This window comes from Lithobates pipiens, unplaced genomic scaffold (assembly GCF_037356315.1).
Source record: "Lithobates pipiens isolate NorthernLeopardFrog02 unplaced genomic scaffold, aLitPip1_a1.2 Scaffold_28, whole genome shotgun sequence".
NCBI classification, from domain to species: domain Eukaryota; kingdom Metazoa; phylum Chordata; class Amphibia; order Anura; family Ranidae; genus Lithobates; species Lithobates pipiens.
In genome coordinates, this window is record NW_027507789.1 from 7,932,581 (window position 1) to 7,959,587 (window position 27,007).

General features: G+C 41.2%; 1 protein-coding gene across 2 annotated transcripts in view; it reads left to right on the forward strand.

The window, feature by feature from the left end:
* The window catches only part of LOC143935046 (uncharacterized), a 61,907-nt gene extending 35,125 nt beyond the window's left edge, over nt 1-26,782 (forward strand). For both annotated transcript variants that reach the window (XM_077458634.1, XM_077458635.1), the window contains exons 2-6: nt 8,204-8,300; nt 11,866-12,153; nt 15,197-15,481; nt 18,830-18,958; nt 23,637-26,782. In XM_077458634.1, the coding sequence (XP_077314760.1) occupies nt 8,237-8,300; nt 11,866-12,153; nt 15,197-15,481; nt 18,830-18,958; nt 23,637-23,701 (831 nt within the window). In that variant the 5' untranslated portion in view covers nt 8,204-8,236 and the 3' untranslated portion in view covers nt 23,702-26,782. The remainder of the gene's footprint in view (nt 1-8,203; nt 8,301-11,865; nt 12,154-15,196; nt 15,482-18,829; nt 18,959-23,636) is intronic.
* The last annotated feature ends 225 nt before the right edge of the window (nt 26,783-27,007 follow it).

Consider the following 27,007-nt stretch of genomic DNA (forward strand, 5'->3'; position numbering starts at 1 on the left):
AATGGACACAGGCAGGAGATTGGAGATAAGTAGGGGAATGGACACAGGCAGGAGATTGGAGATAAGTAGGGGAGTGGAGATAAGCAGGGGAATGGACACAAGCAGGAGATTGGAGATAAGTAGGGGAATGGACACAGGCAGGAGATTGGAGATAAGTAGGGGAGTGGAGATAAGCAGGGGAATGGATATAGACAGGAGATTGGAGATAAATAGGGAATGGACACAGGCAGGAGATTTGAGATAAGTAGGGGAATGGAGATAAGCAGTGGAATGGATATAGGCAGGAGATTGGAGATAAGTAGGGGAATGGACACAGGCAGGAGATTGGAGATAAGTAGGGGAGTGGACACAGGCAGGAGATTGGAGATAAGTAGGGGAATGGACACAGGCAGGAGATTGGAGATAAGCAGGAGAATGGTGATAATCAGGGGAATGGACACAGGCAGGAGATTGAAGATCAGTAGGAGATTAGACACAGGCAGAAGATTGGAGATAAGCAGGGGAATGGACACAGGCAGGAGATTGGAGATAAGTAGGGCAATGGAGATAAGCAGGGGAATGGACACAGGCAGGAGATTGGAAGTAGGGGAATGGACACAGGCAGGAGATTGGAGATAAGTAGGGGAATGAAGATAAGCAGGGGAATGGACACAGGCAGGAGATTGGAGATAAGTATGGGAATGGATATAAGCAGGGGAATGGACACAAGCAGCAGATTGGAGATAAGTAGGTGAATGGACACAGGCAGGAGATTGGAGATAAGCAGGGGAATGGAGATAAGCAGGGGAATGGACACAGGCAGGAGATTGGATATACATAGGGGAATGGAGATAAGTAGGGGAATGGACACAGGCAGGAGATTGGAGATAAGTAGGCGAATGAAGATAAGCAGGGCAATGGACATAGGCAGGAGATTGGAGATAAGTAGGGGAATGGAGATAAGCAGGGGAATGGACACAGGCAGGAGATTGGAGATAAGTAGGGGAATGGAGATAAGTTGGGGGATGGAGATAGGCAGAAGAATGGACATAAGCAGGGTAATGCATATAGGAAGGAGAATGGAGATAAGCAGGAGAATGGAGATAAGCAGGGGAATGGAGATAAGCAGGGGAATGGACACAGGCAGGAGATTGGAGATAAGTAGGCGAATGAAGATAAGCAGGGCAATGGACATAGGCAGGAGATTGGAGATAAGCAGGGGAATGGAGATAAGCAGGGGAATGGAGATAGGCAGAAGAATGGACGTAAGCAGGGAGATGCATATAGGAAGGAGATGGGAGATAAGCAGGAGAATGGAGATAAGCAGGGGAATGGAGAGAAGCAGGAGAATGGAGATAAGCAGGGGAATGAATCTGTGGTGTGCTGAGGTGAAGGTGCTACTCCAGCAGAAAGTTTGACTGGAGCGCTGGAACTTCCCTTAAACGAAGAATGAGTGTCATCGGTTACCTATTCCCATGACTGTTGTCATCGAAAGTTTCTTTCTTTTGGTCTGTTAGTTAAAGTTTAATTCTAAATAAGAAAAGACAATGCGTTCCTGTGTATTTATATTTCCCTGCCAATACTTCTGGCGGCGCGCTATCACCCGTCCCATCTCATAGAAAGAGGAAGGATGTAAATCCGGCTCTAACAATTCACTTGAAAACAATAGATTGTTGGCAAGCTGCACGGAGCCCTCGATGAAAGCCCACTCCAAATGCAGCTACCATATGAGGAAGTCCATGAATAAAGGGAAAAGAGATAACAGCGACATGCCACTTACAATAAGACAAAACTAAACCCAACACTGACCCCGCCCCCCCCAGCAATGTGACATCAATAGGCTCCCTCACCAGTGCCAACATCTTATCCCGACCTCTTCTCAGCTTGGGGGCTGTGTCCATTTTAATTGGTCAGGCCGGGGTGACGCAACTCCTTTGCATGCATACAGGAGTTCATTCATCCCACCGCCGAGGCATATTGAGAATGTGCAATTCAGAAAGGACATAGTAAGTCTCGAGGCAACTAAGTTTAGGCAGGGATCACTACCGAAACTACAGATCCGGTTGGCTGTTCAATAACATTAACGGTAACGTGTGTTGTATGTGCACAATTCAATATAAAAATAATTACTGTATCAATTTTAGCTTGCCATTGACAGTATAACCATGTATGCAAACATTTTAAAACAAACAATACGACTATAGTGTGCTATTGGCAAGCCGATTGTAAAGACCTGGATCACCTGCTGGTGGCACTGTGTTTCCCAGAGCAGAAGGTTGTAGTTCTTATGTCCACCACCAGATGTCTACCAGCAGCCAGCAGATCCCAGTAATCTTGCTTATACACAACGCTGGCTGCTGGGAGGGTATTTGAGCCCTTTGCTACTAGTGCCCCTTGCTCTAGTGTTTTTCTGCTGCCGAGATCTTTTGCTATTTATCCTGTTCTTGCTCCCGCCCTGTACCCCGAACCCTGCTGCTTTGTACCTGCTCCCTCTTTTTCCTGATTCCAGGTTTCCCTTGTTTTTCTGTGCTCCCCATTTTTGTAAATATTGTATATAGTTTGTTGTTAGGCTTTCAGGTATTCTGGCTTTAGGTTTTCGGGTCGTTGTTCTGTTGAAAGGTGTCCCTCCGCCCCGGTTTTCTTCTAAGATTGTCCTGTATTTGGCTCCATCCATCTTCCCATCAACTCTAGAGGCGATTCAGTTCGCATTGTGCGCTATACAAGTATTTCATTCATTCATTCAACTCTGACCAGCTTCCGTTGTCCCTGCTGAAGAAAACCATCCCCACCACATGATGCTGCCACCACCATGTCTCACAGTAGGGATGGTGTGTTCGGGGGATGGGCGGTGTTAGTTTCCCCCACACATAGCATTTTGCTTTTAGGCCACAAAGTTGAATTTTGGTCTCATCTGACCAGATCACCTTCTTCCACATGTTTGCTGCCCCCTCCCCCACATGGCTTCTCACAAACTACAAACAGGACTTCTTATGACTTTCTTTCTCCAATGTCTTTCTTCTTGTCACTCTTCCATAAAGGGCAGATTTGTGGAGAGACGACTAATAGTTGTCCTGTGGACAGATTCTCCCCCCTGAGCTGTGGATCTCTGCAGCTCCTCCAGAGTTACCATGAACCTCTTGGCTCTTCTCTGATGAATGCTCTCCTTGCCCGGCCCAGTCAGTTTAGGTGAACGGTCATGTCTTGGTAGCTTTGCAGTTGTGCCCATACTCTTTCCATTTTCCGATGATGGATTGAACAGAGCTCCGTGAGATGTTCAAAGCTTGGGATGTTTTTTTTTTTATTACCTAACCCTGCTTTATACTTCTCCACAACTGTATCTCTGACCTGCATGGTGTGTTCCTTGGCCTTCATGATGCTGTTTGATCACTAAGGTTCCCTAACAAACCTCTGAGGGCTTCACAGAACAGCTGTATTTATACTGAGATTAAATGACACACATGTGGACTCTATTTAGTAATTGGGCGACTTCTGAAGGCAATTGGTTCCACTAGATTTTAGTTAGGGGTATCAGAGTAAAGGGGGCTGAATACAAATGCCCCCCCCCCCCCCCCCACACACACACACACTTTTCACATATTTATTTGTCAAAAAAAATTGAAAACCATTTATCATTTTCCTTCCACTTCACAATTATGAGCCACTTTGTGTTGGTCCATCACATAAAATCCCAATAGTTGTAACATGACAAGGGGTATGAATACCTTTTCAAGACACTAGATAGATAGATAGATAGATAGATAGATAGATAGATAGATAGATAGATAGATAGATAGATAGATAGATTTGATTTTTAATGTAATCTATACAAAAAAAAACGTTTTTTTTTTTTCTATTTTGACCAGAGTTTAAAAACGTATTGAAGTTTTACTGAAAAAAAAAAAAAAATAAACTGTAAAACATTTACATTTTATTTTATAAATTGTCCTATTTAAAAAGAAAATGACACTTAATTTTATTTATTTTATCTTATTTTTCGTTATTTATAAAGTTTATTTATTTATTTATTTTTTATTTTACTCACTTTTTAATGTGACAGTGAAAAAAAAAAAAAATAATGAAACTAAACAAATAAAAAAGAAAATCTAAACTTAAAAAAAATTATAGAAATAAAAAATATTAGTGGAAAAAAAATAAAAAAATAAAATAAAAATAATAATCAGTGGAAAATTATAGCTTAAGGGGAGAAGGGTAGGAAGGAGTTAATTATGGTTAGGAATATGTTTCCAACATGGCAGCATAGTGCCAGGTAAGGACAATCGCAGTACTCAGTACAATTTTCCATTTTTATTTTTTTAGCTGGAAGTTTTTTTATTTTTTATTAAAAAAAAAAATATATATATATATATATAGATGCTGGCTCTCTCATTATGTATAAACCCCCCACTTCCTCTCGCTGTTTTCTTAGTGAGATTTCTAGGAAGGTGTAGATAGAATATTGCACAGGAATACAGAAGAGGAAAGTCATGACTTGGCACACATCGCTATACTGACGGGCGGAATAAGATCCTCTTTCACGTCTTTCCTTACACGTTTTTCTGTTGGTCTTTGTGCTGCTCTCTGTGTTTTGCAACACGTCACAAAGCTTCGCTTGTGCTCCATACATTGGAGACGGATTGTACGCTATGAGAATGTCTCTTTTTATGATGCCTCCGACATATTTTTAAATAAAAGAAATAAAAAAATAATGAAACTAAAAACGTTGAGTCTTAACCTGAAGCGAGCGGCCGGAGCCAGAGAGAGCGCGGTGCAGATCGGGAATGTACTGAAAGCCCAAAAGCCCGGAAGAGGCAAAGAGGCACCTCTTGTATTCTGGAATTATCAGAGACGGGAGAATTTTCTGCTTTAGAGCCCTTTCACACCGCGCCGCCGAGGGCGTTGTTTTAGCAGCGCTATTCGGCCACTAACGGGGGCGGTTTCAACCCCCCCCCCCCACTAGTGGCCAAAAAAGGGTTAAATATGCCCGCAAAACGCCACTGGTGCAGCGTTTTTCTGGTAGTATCGCAGTGCTGCCCCATTGATTTCAATGTGGAGCAGTGGTGGAGGAGTGGTGTAGTAGTGGCGGAGGAGTTGTGGAGGAGTGGTGTAGGAGCGGTGGAGGAGTGGTGTAGTAGTGGCGGAGGAGTGGTGTAGGAGCAGTGCAGGAGCGGTGGAGGAATGGTGGAGGAGCGGTGGAGGATTGGTGGAGGAGTGGTGGAGGAGTGGTGGAGGAGCAAAGGAGGAGTGGTGGAGGAGCGGTGGAGGAGCGGTGGAGGAGCGGTGCAGGAGCGGTGGAGCAGCGGTGGAGCAGCGGTGGAGGAGCGGTGGAGGAGCTGTGAAGGAGCGGTGTAGGAGCGGTGGAGGAGCGGTGGAGGAGCGGTGGAGGAGCGGTGGAGGAGCGGTGTAGGAGCGGTGGAGGAGCGATGGAGGAGCGGTGGAGGAGCGGTGTAGGAGCGGTGGAGGAGCGGTGGAGGAGTGGTGGAGCGGTGGAGGAGTGGTGGAGGAGCGATGGAGGAGCGGTGGAGGAGCGGTGTAGGAGCGGTGGAGGAGCGGTGGAGGAGCGGTGTAGGAGCGGTGGAGGAGCGGTGGAGGAGCGGTGGAGGAGCAGTGCAGGAGCGGTGGAGCAGTGGTGGAGCAGCGGTGGAGGAGCGGTGGAGGAGCTGTGAAGGAGCGGTGTAGGAGCGGTGGAGGAGCGGTGGAGGAGCGGTGTAGGAGCGATGGAGGAGCGGTGGAGGAGCGGTGTAGGAGCGGTGGAGGAGCGGTGGAGGAGTGGTGGAGCGGTGGAGGAGTGGTGGAGGAGCGATGGAGGAGCGGTGTAGGAGCGGTGGAGGAGCGGTGGAGGAGCGGTGTAGGAGCGGTGGAGGAGCGGTGGAGGAGTGGTGGAGGAGCGGTGTAGGTGTGGGGGAGGAGTGGTGGAGGAGCGGTGAGTTCACAGTGAGTGTATTTATAAAAGAAAAGGAAGGGGCCTGTAAATGACATATTCACTACCCCCCCCCCCCCCTCCATCCTAAAACATCCCCCACAGCAGCCGGGGGGAGAGGAGAGGAGGCAACCAAGTAGGACTGCAGGGTGGGGGCTGGGGGAGCCCAGGCAGTAGGGGGATTTGGCACCACACAGAGTAATAAGGGTGTACCCCCCTGTGCACGCCTATGACCGCACCCCTACTACACTGCTACTACACCTCTACTAAATCACTACTACACCTCCACTACACCCCTACTAAATCACTACTACACCTCTACTAAATCACTACTACACTGCTACTACACCTCTACTAAATCTCTACTACACTGCTACTACACCCCTACTAAATCACTGTTTTTAAAGTGAGAAAAACATGGAAAATGTGCGGAACGGAATAGAATAAAAGCCAAATATAATTCTCCCTCAACCCAGAAATTACAATTTATTCTAACAGAAATCCAAAGCTGCTCATTGGACGATCCCCGTCCTCTGATGGCGTTGAAAAGTCGACATATGGGAACAATCTACATAACTCTGCTCTAATGTCATTCAATGTGTAAGCAGTACATCAGCGACATCTAGTGAGAGTGTGGAGGTACTGCATCCCATCATATAAAACGAATAATAATAATAATAATAATATTAATAATATTTACAGTTTTAAAAAATTCCAGCATATTCCACAGAGCTGTGTAATAAAAGGCAAACCTAACACACAATAAACCATATATTATATATATATATATATATATATTCTATATATTACAATTATATATATATATATATATTGTCTGCCCCTCTGTTGTAAAGCGATGGGTAAACTGTTGGCGCTATATAAATCCTGTATAATAACAATAATAATAATATATTTCTGGAGATTTTTAAAGTAATGGATAATCTTTATAATAATAATAATTATAATAATATTATAACTTCACAAAACATGTTGCAAAAATAAAGCATTGTTGGTTCCCATTAAAATAAATAAATAAAAAAAGGGGGGGGGGGGAAATGAAAGTAAAAAACCTGAAATGATAATAATAATTATTATTAAAATTTATATATGAGAGAGATCTAGTCTATCAAAGTAGAACATCAAAAACACATCCTTTTTCATGTGTTTTGTCTATAGATTACAAAAAAAAAAAAAAAAAAAACACACGCATTATAATGTATGGGGTGTTTTTTGTTGTGGTTTTTATTTTATTTATAAATTTTTTTTAATCCTATAGACAAAACACATGAAAGGATGTCTTTTTGTTTTTCTACTTTGATCATCAAAAAAATTATATAACTGTAAAAAAGAAGCAAATAAAAATGAACATTTTTTTATTCTGTAAATTCATCCTATTTAATAAAAAAAAACAAAAAACAAAAAAAACACTTAAGTAAAACCCTGTGCATACAATACAAAAATCGGAAGTAAAAATTTGTCTGACGATCAATCTGCCGATATATATATATATATATATATATATATTTTTTTTTTTTTTTTTTTTTTTTATCGGATTGTTAATACGGTGTCCTTTTTTTTTTTTTTTTTTTTTTTATGGGGGTTTTTTTTTGTTTTGTTTTTTTCTTGGAAGGTTTTTTATATATTACACTTTACATATTACATGCTACTTGTATAGTGGCAACAATTTTACACAGTGCTTTACATATACATTGTACATTCAGATCAGTTCTCGCCATCAAGGAGCTTACAATCTAATGTCCCTCACTCACATTCATACATTCGTATACTAGGGGCCAATTTAGACAGGAGCCAATTAACCAATTAACCTCCCGGCATGTCTCTGGGGTGTTGGGAGGAAACCGGAGTACCCGGAGGAAACCCACGCAGGCGCAGGGAGAACATGCAAACTCCAGGCAGATGGTGCCGTGATGATGATCTCTGCAGTTTACAGGTCACATCTTTTGCGCTACAGATTAGTGAAATAGTAGCTACAATGTAACAACGCATTGATACACTGCGATACTCAATGGCATGTGCAAACCATTGTACTGCCATACATTGCTGTAAATGAAATGTATATTTTTGTATAAGTCATAGTTTATTTAAAAAAAAAAAAAAAAAGAAGGAAAAAAAAAAGGGGGGGGGGGGGGTTCAGTGTGATTGGCTTAATCACGCTCCACACTGCCCCCTACAGCAGCCAGGAACAGCTGGCTTGAGTTATAAGGCGCTCCTTTGTGTAAACCCGACCGAAATTTCTGCGTTTTCCTCAATCCATGTCATTGACGTCTGCTTTTGTTTTCCCTCCAGGATCTTCTGATCTCTGTATGAAAAGCCGGCAGGATGATTTCTGGATCCTCTCTGGTTTTATTTATTTTCCTTGTGTCAATGAGTGTGTTCAGTGCAGGTAGGTTTTTATTATTTATTTATTTATTTTTGATGCTTTTACAGACTGATGAAAGTACTTATTGTGGGGGAAAGTGACTTTTATCTACCATATACATAAACCCTAAGAGGGATTATCTCTCACATTTTCTCCCTTTTGATCTGTTGAATATTGATCCTGCCAAAATCCAGCCAATCAGCTTCTATATTTTGTGCCCTAGGATTTTTTTGTCCTGTCCAGTAACAATAATAACCGTAATAATAAGCCTGAACGACTCGCCAGCTGTGACAAATTCTGACCCATATTTTTCTGAAAGCGGAGGTTGTTTTTTTTTTTTTTTTATATGAATATCTTAATTTTAACCACTTTCAGACCGGACAAAAAGAAAGAGGCCATTTTGAAAAAAAAAAAAGCGCATTATTTTTTACTTTTTGGTATAATAAATATCCCCAAAAATGTATAAACATTTTTTTTTTGTTCCTCAGTTTAGGCCGAAATGTATTCTTCTACATATTTTTGGTTAAAAAAAAATTGCAATAAGCATTTACAAAATAGGGTATAGATTTAAGGCATTTTTATAATTTTTTTTTTTATTTTTTTTTATTTTTTTACTAGTAATGGCGGTGATCAGCGATTTATTTATTTATTTATTTTTTCCCTTTGGGACCATTGCCATTTATACAGCAATCAGTGCTATACAAATGCACCGATTCCTGTGTAAATGGCAGTGAATGGGGCTAACCAGGAGGTGGCAGTGTAGAGGTTAAAGAGGGATTCCACCAAAAAAAAAAAATATTAAAAGCCAGCAGCTATAAATACTGCAGCTGCTGACTTTTAATAAATGGACATTCACCTGTCCCGGGTTCCAGCGATGCCGGCAGCCGAGGCCGATCGATCGCTTGGCCATCGGCTGATGCCGCCACCATTCTAGGTGAGGGAATCAGGAGTTGCGCCGCGCAATAGGAAATCTCTGCGCTGTCACTGGGACCCGTGTGTGTCCCAGCAGGCCGGAAGTGGGTGTAAATACCTGTCTTTGACAGGTATCTCCACCCCCCTCCCCCCTGAAAGGTGTCAATTGTGACATCGGAGGGGGGGAGGGATCCGATCAGCGGAGGTTCCACTTTAGGGTGGAATCCCGCTTTAAGTGTGTCCTAGGGGCGTGTTGCTAACTGTGGGGGGGGGGGGGGCGTGGCTGTGTTTTACACATCACTGATCTCTGCTCCAATCACAGGGAGCAGAGATCAGTATCACTGTTGCTAGGCAGAACGGGGAGATGCTTGTTTGCTTTAGCATCTCCCCGTGAGGCGATTGCAGGTATCCCCACAACGATCGAGTCTGTGGGACCCTCGATCCGACTCACAGAGGTCCCGACCGGCGCACGCACTCGATGGCACGGCGGCAAATTTAAAGGGGCGTACCTGTACGTCCATACGCCTGTCCGAGCCATTCTGCTGACGTACATCGTCGTGCGCTGGTCGGGAAGCGGTTAAAGAACTTATTACGAGCACTCATGTTTTTATCTTTTTAATCGCTGCTCGAAATTGCCGAAAAATAAAATAAAAAATAAAAATATATATATATATATATTTTTTTATATATATATAATTATATATATATATATATATATATATATATATATATATTTTATTTATTTATTTTTTTTTTTTGAGCAGGCTATGTTTTATTCCTTGTTCTTGGTAATTTTCATCTTGCTTGTGGGCATGTGAAGCCCACAAGCGCTATCTTCCGGGCTCTGGTGCCCATTCTCGTGCATGCGCCGTACACTTCTGATGTTGCCATCGGAAGTGCCCGCCCTCGCTGTGATGGCAACGAAGCCCTCAACGCTGCCCACTGACTTCTGGGAAATGATGACAAGAATCTCCCAGGAGCAGTAGCGAGCACGGGCGCCGAGGGAAATGATATCAGGCGCCAGGGAAGAGGCAGATTCCAAGGTACCTCTTAGCAACAGACCTGAAAGGGTTAATTAAAATTTTTATCAATTTTTTTCCTTAAATTTTCCAATAAAGGAAACAATCACATTAAGGCCACTAGATGGAGCTGATGCCCATAGATCGGCGGTTCTCATCTCCAGTCCTCAGGGCCCACTAACAGGCCAGGTTTTATGGATTACCTTGGGGGGGGAGATGCGGACTAGAATACGGCAATCACTGAGCAGCAAATGATATCACCTGTCATGTATTTATCTTGCAAACCTGGCCTGTTAATGGGCCCCCGAGGACAGGAGCTGATGACCTCTGCCCCAGAGCATCACCGCGAATACTGTCAGAATTTATCATGGTTTTGCAAATCCTTGTGGCAGTCATCCAACCAATGCTTAATAAACAAACCCCCCAAACGTGTGTTGTGGCTACAAATGAATGGAAAGGAAAATGCTTTTTGGTGTTTGTAATTTTTTTTTTTCACCACTTGAGCCCCGGAAGATATTACCCCCTTTCTGACCAGAGCACTTTTTACTATTTGGCGCTGCGTCGCTTTTAACTGACAAACGCGCGGTCGTGCGACGCTGTATCCAAACAAAATTTGCGTCCTTTTTTTTCCCCCCACAAATAGAGCTTTCTTTTGGTGGTATCTGATCACTTTTGCATTTTTTTTTTGTGTTTTGTTTTTGTTTTTTTGCGCTATATAAACAAAAAAATGGAGACAATTTTTACTTTTTGCTATAATAAATATCCCCCAATTTAACAAAAAAATAAAAAATCTTCATCAGTTTAGGCCAATATGTATTGTTCTACATAATTTTTGGTAAAAAAAAAAAAAAAAAAATCACAATAAGTGTATATTGATTGGTTTGCACAAAAGTTATAGCGTCTAACTATGGTAAAGATTTTTATGGTTTTTCTGGCTTTTTTAAATAATGGCAGTGTATATATATGTATGTATATATGTGTGTATATGTATGTGTATATATATATATATATATATATATATATATATATATATATGTGTGTGTGTGTGTGTGTGTGTGTGTGTGTGTGTGTGTGTGTGTGTGTGTGTATATATATATATATATATATATATATATATATATATATATATATATATATTACACAGAGTGTGTGAAATAAAAAAAAATTATATTTTTATATATACTTTTTTTTTTATTGGCTGTGTGTGTGTAATAAATATATATATACACACACACTGTGTGTGTAAAAATAAATAAATAAAAAAGTAAAAATATATATATATATTTATATATATATATATATATATATATATATATATATATATATATATATATATATATATATATATATATATATATATATATATATATGATTTTTATTTTTTTACTTTTTTATTTTTTTATTTTTACACACACTATGTGTGTGTATATATATATATATTTATTACACACACACAGCCAATAAAAAAAAAAGTATATATAAAAATATAATTTTTTTTATTTCACACACTCCGTGTATTATATATATATATATATATATATATATATATACCGGTTATATATATATATATATACTTCTTTTTTTTTTCACACATACTGTACTAAAAAGAGCTAAAATTATGAATTCAGTTAAAATGACTCGTTTTCCTTCTATGTTAGAAATAATAACAAAGGACTGTGGAGAAGATCTAGAAATCCCCACAAATGAGGAAAATAAAATTGCAGGACTCAAAATCTATGGGATCTCTGGGACAGAAAAAACATTAATCAATGAGACTCAAGATTTGCAGTGCACAGAGGATAGAAAGTATTGTGTTCGGTTGGAAGAAGGCAGAAGACGGATGACCCTGAATGTGCGCAGTGTCACCTTCGAGGATCAGGGGCTATACGCCCTTTACTATGAACATACCTTATTAAACCCCCACACTTTTCATCTAATGGTGACAGGTAAGGAAAGGCAAAATAAAGTGCGCTAAAGGAGATTTTGGTGGTTGAACATCGAGCGACAGGGGCAATATTATACTTAAAGCAAAACTTCCAACAAAAGCCAGGTTTTTGATGCACTACAGACCTTCCATCCAGAGCTGCACTGCAATACTCCTTTTCTGCCACTAGATGCCACTTTTTTGGGTTTTCTAGTTTGAATGATGGCCAGCATCCATTTAACCTACTTACTCTGACCGGTCATGGACCTACCCCGAGCCCTGTGACTGCACAGTGAAAGCAGAAGCAGCACAGTGATGCACTCATCTGTCACTCTGCTCTACCCCACCCATCAGCATGTTCCCTTCCCTCGGTCTGAGCTCTGCTGTACAAGAGCTCAGAGCTGTACAAGGGCTGCAAGAGTTGGATGCCAAGTTTTTTTTCCCTGACATTCAGCTTTAATTATATTTATTTATGCAGCCATTGATATGGATAGGGGAGGGGTACTGGACAATGGGAGCCCCAGTAAAATACAGCTTCACTTTTTTATTAGTTATATAATATATATATATTAAAAAAAACATTTTTTAATATAATTATGCTGTTGGGACTTCTATTTATTGCTCGATGAAAGGGACCTATCGAGTGTAGCTGTTACTTGTACAGATGGGGTAAATGCTGTTAAACCCCTTTCACACTGGGGCGCTTTGTAGGCGCTACAGCGCTAAAAATAGCGCTTGCAAAGCGCCCTGAAAAAAGCCGCTCTTGTCTCTCTCTGGAGCGGTGCGCTGGCACGACACAAAAAAAAAGTCCTGCTAGCAGCATCTTTGGAGTGGTGTGTGCATACCGCTCCACCATCGCTCCTGCCCATTGAAATTAATGGGTAGTGCGGCTATACCAGCGGAAAAGTGCTACTGCAGCAGCTCTTTGCGGGTGGTCTTAACCCTTTTCTCGGACGCTAGCGGGGGCGGGTAAAAGCACCCCACTAGCAGCCGAATAGCAGAGCGAGATTGACGGTAAAGCACCTCTATAAATAACGCCTCTTTACCGCCGACGCACCCACCGCCCCAGTGTGAAAGGGGCCTTTAGAAGTATGACATGCCTCTATATAAAAGGATGAGCGCTCCACAACTCAAGACTTATTCCAGAGAATATTTCATATTTACAACAAAAGGTGTAGCCAACATGTTTCAGGAGCTCCCACATTCTTCATCAGGCCCGACCCTGATAAAGGGATTTGTGAGCTCCTGAAACACGTTGGATATAGTTTTTATGACCTTTTTTGAAGTGAATAATAAACGTTCACTGGACTAAATATTGCATCGTGGCACTCTCATCCTTTATTTTATTTTTATTTTATTTATTTTTATTTTTTTATATAGCTGCCAATTGCTTTGTGAACCTCCTCGGAATGATGTTTTCAGTAGACATGTGCATTTTATTATTATTAACTTTTTTTTTAATTCTTCGGAGATGTGAATGTTTCCAAATGAAAATTGTTACGAATTTTGTTGACATTCGTTTTTTAACGAATTCCAAATTTTTCAGATTGGTTTAAAAATTATCGACCCATCCGAATTCTGTGTGAAGAATAGCTGGGGGGAGGACCCTACACTATTATATATATATATATATTTTTTTGGTGTGTGGGGTTCCCACTTAGAATCCATACCACATCCAAAGGGATGGATTCTATGGATTCCTGGTATGGATTGGGGGGGGGGGGGGGGACGCAGTTGTTTTCCTTATTTCTGAATTTTATTTTATTTATTTTATTTTTATTTATTGCTGGCATTCTTTTGTTTACATTTCAGCTGTCAGTGGGGAAGCCCGCTGACATGCTGATGAGCCATCTGTTGTCATAGATGCAGTGACCAGCTTCCTAGCCCACTCCCTAACAACCAGCTATTCTCACTGAGTTCAAATTGATCTTTTTAAAAAAAAATATATATTTATTTTTTGACTGAACTGGATTCGAATCATTCTGTAAAAATGGAATTCATTAGAAAATGAATACATTTGACAAAACTAAATTTGTAATATAATGAATCTATACAAACTAAAAAAAAAAATTCTACTTTTCTGTGAATATTTTTGGGAGCTTACAAATTCTCCCTAATCTGGTCCTGACGAAAGGGATTTATGAGCCCCTGAAACGCGTTGGCTATATTGTAGGACTAGTTCAAGTGAATAATAAACATTCACTAGACTATATCTTTAGTTGTGCCACTTTGTTAATCTTATATAGACCTTCAAATTGCCTTGTGAATCTCTAGAAACCGTTAATATTTTGAGGGGGCTCCCAAATCCTCCTTCTTTATTGGGTCCAGCCCTGATAAAGAGTTTTGTGAGCCCCCAAAATGTGTTGGATATACTTTCATAACCCTTTGAAGTGATTAATAAACATTCACTGTACAAAATTTTTAATTGTGACACTCCCATCTTTCATACATTATAGACATTCAAAACACTTTGTGAACAGTTAGTATTTTTGGGGGCTCACAAATCCACCTTCATTGGGTCCAGTCCTGATGAAGGGATTTGTGAGCCCCTGAAACACGTTGGATTTACTTTATGAACCTTTTTGAAGTGAATAATAAACATTCACTATCCTAAATCATGAGTTGTGGCACATTCATCCCTTTTTTTTAAATATAGGCATTCAAATTGCCTTGTTAATCTCTAGGAACAGATAATAATTTTGGGGGGGCTCACCGGTCCTCCTTTATCAGTCCCAGCCCTGACGAAGGAATAGCAAGCCCCTGAAACATGTTGGATATACCGGTAATTTTATGACCTTTTGAAGTTTATTAATAAACATTCTATGGACTAAATCTTTGAGACTGCTCTGGGGGTTTCTAGGAGCGCCCCAATCTGATGGATAGCGCCCCCCGAAGGTTAGAATTGATACCCATTCTCATGCACATGTGGGTCCAGCACACTACTGACACATTTTGTATCAGTGAATCCAGAACCTATTCAAGTGAATGCAAATTTCAGAAGAATGTTAAATATTAACTGTAACCTATTGATTGATTGGATTAATTGACTGATTGATTCTCCGTAGGGGTGTGCGAGCCGAAGCTCTCATTGGGTAAAGATAACCTGACATGTGAAGTTGATATGCAAAACACTTACAATTCAACAATTGTCTGGATGGACAAGCATAGAAAAATTTATGCGATTAAACCCTTTCCAAAAAGCGAGACCGAAAAATTCGCGAAAAAGCTGCAAGACACCTTTAAACTGACGGATGAGACCAGGGAAGTGGGTATCTGTTGCACCGTATCTTATGTGAAAGACGGCAAAAAGGAGGAGAAACAGAATTGCCATAACCAATCCAGTCCTCTTGGTGAGTCCCGCTATCCCCCACTGATCATTTGAATGTGCAACCTACAAATGGAGGCTCCTCTAATGTTGGCCAGGCTAGTGCTGCCAAGTCACTGCTGGGAGGGGGGAGCAGGATGGGCTGAGCTGACCTGCGCTACTTTAGTGCTGTGAAACATCAATAAAGTGTGTTCTACTGCCGTCTCCTGATCATTTGAACGTTCAATTCATGAAATGGAGGATTCCCGACCATGGGCTATAGGTATGGGAGTATGCATAGCCAAAGCTGAGACGGCTCCCCTTAATGTAAACCTGTGGCCAGGCTAGTATTGCTGGGAGCCGGGGAGCAGGATGTGACCTTTATAGTCTACAGTGGCAAAAATGATAATTTGATCCCCTCCAGATTTTATAAGTTTGTCCACTTAGAAAGAAATGAAGGGTCTATCGTTTTTATCATAGGTGTATTTTATATGATAGAGGCAGAATATCAACCAAAAATCCAGAAAAAAACACATCATACAAATGTTATAAATTGAGTTGCAGTTCAGTGAGTAAAATAAATAATTGATCCCCAGCCAACAATAATTGTGGCTACAGTAGGTGTTAATGTGGTACACAGATGGTCCTGTCATTTATAAGAAGGTTCTCCTAATGACAACTCATTTTTTGATTGAAAAAGCCCATGGCGTGCAAAACACACCCAAAAAACTTCCACCCGGTGCATAAAAAAAGTGCACACACATAAAGAGTGAAACACTAAAAAGTGCAGACGGGTGCCTGATGTCCTCCAAAAGAAGGACCATACCCTGATCCCCCGGGGCGTTAGGCTCCGGACAGGGACTGAGGTACCAGACTCAACAAGTGGTCTCCCAGACAAAACCGGGAGACCTCCTTTCCCCGGGAGGACTGCCGAAACAGAACCTCCTAGGTACTAGGTACTAGGTACTATGGGGGCTTCCCCGAAGGTAGGCCCCCCCAATGGAGATTGGACCAAGCCAGAAGGCCTATGTCCGCTCTCCCAAAGACTTTCAGGATTGGTCCGAGGACCGACACCCTACTCATCACACGTGCAGTGACAAACAGTGACAGAAACACACACAAATAAAATAAATAAAAAGTGAGGAAAGGGATAGTGAAGAGGAGAGTGAAAAATTTGCCATTGTGTAATAAAATCACCAGGCCCTCAGGCCAGGAATCAAAAATTCCTCTGGTCCTAGCCAAAAGGCCGGGCCCTAGAGGCAGGTGTAAAAAAGCGTGTATCTGGTGACATGACCTAGGTGCCAAATATCAGTGTGCAAAGCACAGTGAACATAAGGCACCCCTGGACTGCCACTCCAGGGGCACATCACCATAGGCTTTTCAACAGAAGCGTCCCTGGCCCCCAGCCCAGACCACAACAGCCCCCACCCCTGATCAGGAAGGTATGGAGATCCAGGAGCTTAGTGAGACCCTTACTCATCAGGTCACACCCTTGCTCCCATCACTCGCACCTAATTACATTCAGGAAGTACTGGCCGTTCCCCCCCAAGAGGAAAGGGGGAACAAACGTTCCCTCCCGAAAAACTGACCAGAGCTGCCACAATCCAGGCCAGAAGGCCAGGGTCCCCTCCCCTGGTGCCGACCAGTGGTTCTCCGTCCCCATCAGAAGGCTTCCCTTTCGGCTACGAACCGCTCCTGGTCACCTTTACACCAACAGGCTTTGCATAGCAACTGCCACCCCTGCTCCACCTCGCCGTAGAACAGGGACGGAAGCGAGCGCCCCCTATTGGTAACTGATAAGAACAGATACTACACTTGATCTTAGCCAAACTCGTTATGTGTATAAAAGATGCCTGTCCACAGAATCTCCTTCCATTTAAACCCTCACCATCATGGGCAAGACCAAAGAGCTGTCAATGGACATCATGGAGAAAATTGGAGACCTGCACAAGGCTGGAATGGGCTAAAAGACCATCAGCAAGAAGCTTGGAGAGAAGGAGACGACTGTTGGAGGGATTATTCGCAAATAGAAGAAATAGAAAATAACCATCAATCGCCCTCGGTCTGGAGCTCCATGCAAGATTTCTCCTCATGGGGTGAAGATGGTCATGAGAAAAGTGAGGGATCACCCCAGAACTACACGGGAGGAGCTTGTGAAAGATCTCAAGCCGGTTGGGACCACAGTCACCAAACCAACCATTGGTAACCCAATACACCGCCATGGATTGAAATCCTGCAGCACCCACAAGGTCCTCTTCAAGAAGACACATGTACAGGCCAGTCTGAAGTTTGCCAATGAACATCTAAATGATTCAGAGAAGGATTGGGAGGAAGTGTTGTGGTCAGATGAGACCAAAATTGAGCTCTTTGGCATTAACTCGACTCACCAGGTCTGGAGGAAGAAAAATGCTGACTATGACCCTAAGAACACCATCCCTACAGTCAAGTATGGAGGTGGAAACATGATGCTTTGGGGCTGTTTCTCTGATAAAGGTACAGGTGGACTTTTCCACATTGAGGGGCCAATGGATGGGGCCTAGAGTTGCCACCTCATCCCTTTAAACCCAAACACCTTTGAATTACACAGGTTCTGAGGCTAATTAAATGCAGATAAGGCACCAAGTGAGTTTAATTACCACCTTAATCAGCCACAGAACCTGTGTAATTAATATGTGTTCTGGTTTAAAGGGATGAGGTGGCAACCATAACAGGGCCATGTATTTTAAAATCTTGGATGAGAACCTCCTTCCCTCAGAACACTGCAGATGGGTGGTGGATGGGTCTTCCAGTATGACAATGACCCAAAACATCCCGCCAAGGCAACAAAGGAGTGGCTCAAGAAGAAGTCCATGACCAAGCCAGACCTCCAGACCTTGATCCTATAGAAAATTTATGGAGGGAGCTGAAACTTTGAATTACCAAGTGACGGCCAAGAAACCTTAAGGATTTAGAGAAGATCTGTAAAGAAGAGAGGACCAAAATCCCTCCTGAGATGTCTACAGACCTGATCACCAACTACAAGAAACATCTGACCTCTGTGCTGCCAACAAGGGTTTCTCCACCAACTACTAAGTCTTGTTTTGCTTGGGGATCAAATGCTTATTTTACTCACTGAACTGCAACTCCATTTATAACATTTGTATCCTGTGTGTTTTGGATTTTTGGTTGATATTCTTTCTCGATCATAAATAGACCTATGATAAAAATGATAGACCCTTCCCTTTTTTTTTTTTTTTGTAAGTGGGCAAACTTGGATTATTTTTGGAGGATAAGGGTATGGTTTAGTGTCGCTTTAACACAAGCACTTTGCATTCTAATCAGTTTGGTAAAATCATAAGGTACATATTCCCCGAAAAGAACCATTTTAAGTGATTTATCTTTCTTATTCTGACAGGAACTGACAAGATGAATGACACCAAAAAAATTGTCATCATTCCAGTTCTCTTGGTGCTGGTCCTTGCAATCGGTGTTGCTCTGTATATCTTGCGGCGTCGCCGAATGTCCTTCACTCAGAAAAACAGAGGTAAATATTCGTTTTTATTTTCACAATGAGGGTAAAGTGCATGTCTGAGCCAAATCAATCAATCATTCAATAAATCTGAATCTATAGAAGAAGAAATGATCGGGCAAAAACTTCCAATCAAAAATACTCCAATAAAAATCTGCTGGCAGCACAATGGAATGAATCCATCCAGATATCCAATAGAAGCACAATGGGGGGGGGAGGGGAGATGTACCGGAGGCAATAAGCTTGTTCAGTTTGCAAAGGGAAGTTGCACTTTGCAAGGGAGTATTTCCCTACAGCTTAGAGAATGTGGCAGAGTGGCAAAGAATACCCAATCACGTGCAAGGAAAATAAGGAGCTGGATTTTTGCTTGCACATCAGTAGCGGGCGTTTTTTTTTATTTTTTATATATATATTTGGGGGTGGCTTTAAACAGTAATGCTCTGTGCCACAAGCCCTCCCTATTGGTGCCTCTGGCTCTAATCGGTTGCTTAAAAAAAAAAATGACGCATGAGTGGATAGAGGTGGGCAGCACTCAGGCACCCCTAATGGACGGGCCACCACTGTTGCACTTGATTGGATGATGGAAGTCAGCAGAGCTTTCCCTTATTCACTAAGCTCTTGGGGGCGGGGGGGGGGGGGGGAGGAACTTCCTTGAAAAGTGAAACATCCTTTTGCAAAGTGAACAACTTATTTGTCTTTTAGTAACTCAACCCTAATGGGTCGCACTATGCTAAATTTCTCTGTGCAATAAAATCATTCACAATATTATATGTGATGAATGACCATAAACAATATCCATTTGTTTTCATAACAATCTCTTGTGTGGGGCTTTTTATTTTATTTTATTTTATTATTTGTTATTTTTTTTAGTGACCACTCAAATTTTTGGATTTTACTTAATTTTCAGTACCAGAGACAATGATCATTAGTATAGAGAGGGTAGCTCTTCCTAGTGGGGATGCAAGACAACAAACGTGACACCGGTAATAATACCCCCCCCCCCCCCCCCCATAACTTCATCCGAAGCTTAAAATTTTTTTTAATTAACACCAAAACATAATGTCAATTAGAAAATGATGATTTAAAAAAAAAAAAATTATTTAGAAAAATCAATATAAATTACAATACAGTGGTGGTTAATTTTCATAGCATCTATTAATTGTCAGGTGACTACAATTTTAAAATGTAATTTTAAAATGAAATTCAATTTCAAAATTATTAATTTAGTTCTTAACAATACGTTTTTATTTTATATATTTTTAGAGCGCACCTTGTAAACAGGTCTTATGGGTGAGTAAGACTTAATAAAAGCAGATTTAAACAGTAGTATCTGAAGCCAATTTTTTTAATCTATTTTATTTATTTATTTTTTTGGTAGACAAAGTAAGAGTTAAAACAGCTGTTAGTGTAGGGGAAAGGGGATGGATATATAATAATAAAAAAAAATATATATATATATATATATATATATATATGTATATATATACATATATATATATATATATATATATATATATATATATATATATATATATATAAATAATAATATAATTTTTTATTCTCCACTTATTGTGCAGTAAGGAGGAAGAAATCTCCTTCAGGCTGGGTTCACACTGCTGCGGGGGGGAGATCCGGATGTGATTCGCACCGCACTGCAGTGCAAATCACATCCGATCTCCGTAGCAATGCGAGTTCAGCCATACAGATAGTATGGCTGAGTTCGCATCGCTCCCGCAGCAAACTCGCACGGGACCCTTTTTTTGGTCCGCAGCAGAATCGGATCGCATGGGGGTTCACACCATGCGATCCGATTCCTGTGCGAGTGTGCAGATCGCACTGCGATATGCGGACGGATCTGGGGGTGTCATTAAGATTTCATTGACACTCCCAGCAGTCCACATAGGGCAGTGTGAACTGCCGGCGGGAGACATGCGTTGCGGGAAAACGCCGCGGATTCGCGACGTTCCCGCATCGCTATAGTGTGAACCCAGCCTCAATGTGAGGCAAAGCTCCCAACTGTCCCTGATTTCGAGGGGCTGTCCCTCATTTTTAACAAAGTCCCGAATATAAAGTTGTATATAAAATGCACTATTTATCTATCCAAATTTGTTTTATGATGCCATGCCTTTTTTTTTCATCCGATTTCTAAATGGCTGCATTTGTAAATTCCAAAAGCTATTAAAGGAATAGTGGTGGTAAAAAAAAAGCACTCTTTGGGTTAAACCAATTGTGATAGAGAGATATATAAATATTTCTCCTTTTTGGAAGGGGTGTGTCCTATGATATACTTTTACTAATAGGTGTCACTCTTTTTTTCTTCTGAAAGTTGGGGGGGGGGGGGGGGGCAGGATGCTCTCTCTTAGTTGACATTTGTCATTGGAACAGGCACCCTCATTGGGGGACTTTGATCACATGCAAGTATAGATGTCAGGCCTATAAACAATCTAGAAGTATCAAGGAGTTGGCTGATAATACTTATGGAATAAAAACAATGTATTAAAAATACATTTTCACTGCACTAAATCTGAACAATTTTGTTTTTATGATCATTTGTATCACTCTGAAGCCAGTAGGTGGCCATACTTGGTTGTGTTGGAGCCCCCAAGTCATAATAAAATTAAATATTCAAAGACCGGAGGGGGGGGGGGGGGGTTCCGGCATGCACCTACCCCTGTAGGCGCACAGTGGATTATGCCAGTAAACGTTAGGGTCTCTTTGGTGGTTGGAGATTTAGAACCCAAGTCTGAAGGTTCTCCAGTTGTATCATTTCACACCATGTCTTGAGCCGGTGGTAGGTAGCCCTCCAGTGATGATGTCATTACACTGACTATTTTCTCCAGCAGCTGGTATGTACCTTCGATTACAGAGCTGGAGGAAGTATCAATGGACTACAAGAACAATGTTCTACTTAATAAGATACAAGTCCCTCGGCTGCCATGGCCGGTGGGACTTGTAGTGTTGCCAATGACAGAGGTGTGTGTGTGTGTGTGTGTGTGAATGGATGATGCAGCTGGAGTCGCACAATTCCAGTCTGAATTCTTAAAAAAATAAAAAATAAAATCAAGAGCCTGTGGGGAGAAGCATGCTGAGATTCAGTGGGGGGAGGGAGGAGGAGAACTGTATATTCCTTCCCATGTTTCATGTTACACCCTAAATATAGGTAAGTCTCTCAGAAATTTTCTGTGAGTTTGATGAATTGTGGCCATTTAAGTAAAAAGGTAGGGATTGCGGTGACATCACTGCAAAATGCAGCCACCAGTCATGTTTGGCCAAATACATTATGGACCAGCTATGGCCAATGATGTTGCCACCATCCCCACCCATTTCGGGGAGCTGTCATTTGGTAAGAAGTAGCATTGGGATTATTCATGTGCACTGTCTGTTGTCTTTTTTTGGTCAGTGATTATTGGTCTTACGAGAGGCCTTTTTGGGATTTTTATTTTTGACTCATTTTAAATACTTGTCAGACAACTGGATGTCTTTATTGCTTGGTCGGACTTTAAAAGAATCATAGCGATCAAAGACAAAGGAATGGAATTTGGCCATAAACAATGATAATTGCACATCGAAAGGGGCCTTAAGTATTTATGGAGTACTTGTTTGTAGTAAATGCCATTTTTCAAAAGGTAACTTGTTTGTTTATCTCTTGTATACACTATATTGCCAAAAGTATTGGGACACCTGCCTTTACACGCATCAACTTTAATTGCATGCCAGCCTTACCAAATGGGGTTCAATATTGAGTTGGCCCTCCCTTTTCAACTCTTCTGGGAAGGCTGTCCAAAAGGTTTAGGAGTGTGTCTATGGGAATGTTTGACCATTCTTCCAGAAGTACATTTGTGAGGTCAGGCACTGATGTTGGATGACAAAGCCTGGCTCTCAGTCTCCTCTCTAATTCATCCCAAAGCTGTTGTATTGGGTTGAGGTCAGGATTTTGTGCAGGCCAGTCAAGTTCCTCCGCCCCAAACTCGCTCATCTATGTCTTTATGGACCTTGCTTTGTACACTTTGGCCATCCCCAAACTGTTCCCACAAGGTTGGGAGCATGAAATAGTCCAAAATGCCTTGGTATGTTGATGCCTTAAGAGTTCTCTTCACTGGAACTAAGGGGCAAGCCCATCCCCTGGAAAAAAACAACAACTCCCACACCATAACCCCCCCCCCCCCCCCCACCTCAAACCAATAGAACACCTCTGGGAGGAAGTAGAGCGGAGAATGCGAGCCAGGCCTTCTTGTCCAACCTCAGTGTTGACCTCACAAATGCTCTTCTGGAAGAATGGTCAAACATTCCCATAGACACCCTCCTAAACCTTGTGGACGGCCTTCCCAGAAGAGGTGAAGCTGTTATAGCTGCAAAAGGTGAGCCAATTCAATATTGAACTCTACCGACTAAGACGCTATTAAAGTTCATAGGATGTACTTATGGTAATGTAGTGTATACATTGACATATTGGTGCCATGACTGGGATATACACTACACCAGGGATCCCCAAACTACGGCCCTCCAGCTGTTGCGAAACTACACATCCCATGAGGCATTATAAAACTCTGATATTCACAGACATAACTAGGCATGATGGGAATTGTAGTTCCTCAACAACTGGAGGGCCATAGTTTGAAGACCCATGCACTACACCATAAAGCCCCATTTTTCCAACAAGTCAGTTGAGGTTGTTCTATTTTTGTCTTCACAGAAGACCATCAAGCAGAGAACATGGAGGGTGCACCATCAGAACTACTTCAAAGGCCCCAAGTCTGAAGAGCGACTGATTTTTCTGCAGGAAAGGACACTTGTCCAGTCTGAAAGGCATAACCCAACAGGCCCTGTTTAAAAAAATGGCAAGTGGTCGGTTGCAAAGTTTAACGACCCAAAGCAGCCAATCGGGTGTATTTCGCTGTAGTCACGATGGGGTAAAAATTGATTTGGTTATTTGTATACTTTGTTGATATTCACTGCACTTTTGAGTGTACTTTTTTTTTTTCACGCGCCAACACATGTACAGCACTGGCCATTCAAAATACCTCTAAGGAAACCGGCCATTAAAGGAAGACTGAAGGCTGCTATGGCCGAGCTCTCCGTCATAAATTGGTAAAACCTTGACTCTCATGCGGTGGCTTTAAAAAGTTTGCGGTCACTGCGTTTTCTGCATTCTTGTTTCGGCTGTGTGAATTGAATACAGTAAGAGAGCCGGACCGCTGCAATAGGAGTCTGGCCAAGGGAATCTCCATATTTCTCTGCTAACAGTTTTGTATATTGCCAGGCAACTATGAAAGACTATGAAAGACTATCACTTAATCCTGAAGTCAGAAGCTACAACTACTAGTCCAGGGATGCAGTGTCGTCCTCACCTGAGCCACTTCTTCACCGGTCTTCGGGTCACCGGCGCTGGCATGCCCAGTGTGGGAATCTGGCTGTGACTCCTTGTGGTTTCCCGCTATGCGCCCGCGAGTTGCACTGCGCTTTGTGAATGGTACCACAGCCTCTTGGGACCTGGTATGTAAGAGGTTTCGGGCAAGGAGCGGATGGGGGACAACTTCCATTGGAATCTCCTAACTTTGAGCCTCCTCAGGAATAATAAGGTCTTAAACACACTGAGCGTTTGCCCAACATTTTCAAACTCCTAGCATTGTGCAAGTGCCTTTTTGAGCCTATCGAGTGTTTGGGTGTCCATTTCATTGGCCATAATATTAACCTTGCTTTGGTAATTTAAATGAATGAACACTAAAAATATGGGACAATTTTCTACTGAAATGCTCATCTTCTGAATGCGCTAGGGATATTTTTAATTTTTTTTTGTGTCAGATGGTGTTGGAGCTTACGCAAGGTTTACTACATAGTCTTCCTCAAGTGTTAGTATTTTGGCCCTAAACTCGAATGAGGAAGGAGAGCCCAGTGTCTAAAATACTGCGACTCTTGACAGAAGAATACAATAATTTATTGAAAGTCTAAAAATTTTACAGATCGTGCCAACGTGTTTCGCCTCCCCCCTTCAGGACAGGTAGGTACGTGATTATGGATGGGCGTGGGCTCCAAAGCAGGTCCTATATTTCAGGCTATAGTTTGGAAGAGTTGCTTGTTCTGATGCAGAGGAAGCAAGCTTAGAACCAACGCCCATCCATAAGCATGTACCTACAGTCCTGAAGGGGGAGGCGAAACACGTTGGCACGATCTGTAAAATTTTTAGCCTTTCAATAAATTATTGTATTCCTCTGTCAAGAGTCGCATTATTTTAGACACCGGGCACTCCATAAAAGGGGGCGGCATTTCCCCCAAAACTATTGTGTTCTTCTATCAAGGGTCACATTATTTTGGATATATTTCCTCACCCTGGTTTTGTCTACGTTGAAACAACGGCCCCATTGTACCAGTAAACTAACAGCCCAAACCTTCAAAAAGGTGGGTTAGCACTATCACTCGCCCATGGAACCACCTGATAACTACCAGTGCCCGTTTTAAATCGGTCCAGCGTGGTCTCCAGCTCAGATTAGTGTTTGTTCCTGGAAATGATCTCCTAAGCGAGAGTACGGTATCATTGGATTAGGTCTGATGCTTCTTCATATCTGAAAGCACCGAGAATTTCAACCGGGGTGCCAAAAGGGCAACAGATCGGTGGGGTGGTGCAGCAAAAGTGTGTGTGTAAATAGGTCAGAGGGTGAGCTGGCAAGAACGGGCAAAGTCATGATCTCATTCAAAGTTTTGCTACTGGGGCATTATTAAGGCCTTATTTAGTACAAGGAGAATTTTTTGAGTTGTAGCTCATAGGAACCAACCAAAAGGCAGCTTATGGCATATTTGGGTTTGTCCAAGCCCAACTTCAGCCTTTTCATTTTCAATGGAGTGGGGATAGGGTAAAGCCCCCATTAGATGTTTTATTGTGGTCTGTCTCCTGGTGGTGAGACTTGACCCCTTGCTCTCGGACAAGGACTATCGAACAATTTCTCCATCAGCGAAAGACAAAAATACATTTTTAGTAAATTTTGTAAAAGTTAAAATGTCTGATAATGTTTTAATGTAAATGTCTTCCTGTCCTACCATTTCTTTTTCTGGTGTCATAGGGGCAGGGAATTAGGCAATTCATAAAAATGGATGTACATTTTTAATTCCTTACTTTATTCAAAACCAAAAAAGGCCTTCATATATTTGAATATAAGGGATTACACTAGAAATGTCTAGTGTGTGTGTGTGTGTGTGTATATATATATATATATATATATATATATATAATTTAGGATTCACAAAAGACCATAGTAATGGACTCTACTACCCATGCTGGAACATTGGAGACCCAATTTGCAAATGTCACATGAAGATCCAATGCTTGATAATTGTAGGTCCCAGAAGAACTAACAGGCTTTGTATGATGTGTTATTCTACTGATGGAAGCCAAAAGTATGGACAATGCTTGGTCAATAGGACTCTACCAATGTGGTAGCCAAGTTCCTTGAGGATGCAAACCAAAGAAGCTGGTTAACTACAACTAAGGCTAACCACATGCACAAGACTAAAAACAGACAAAGAGAAGTCAATAAAAATAACATTGAGAGATTTTTCGAATCCCATAGATGTAGGATTGTGGTGGTTGGGTGATACTGAATTGGGTATTCTTTTGAGGCTACCTTGGTCTCAAGAAAAATGAAGGTCTTTTTAATTGATGATGTTGTAATATAGAACATTTAGGAAATTAGATGCTCCAAAGTGGAAGTCCGGTTGACTTTGTTCTTTGTGTGGAAGAATAATAGATATTCGGGAAGGAAGAGTTCTGAATCAAATTCTTTATATCTTAAAGAATTGAAATCTACTATTAAGTGCATATTTGAAAACTGTTAATCAGTTTAAAAAAAATAATAATAATAATATATATATATATATATTAATAAATATATATATATATATATACATACATATATATATATATATATTTTTATATATATATATATATATATATATTTTAATATATATATATACATATATATATATATATATATATATATATACATATATATATATATATATATATATATATATATATATATATATATATATATATATATATATTTTTTAATA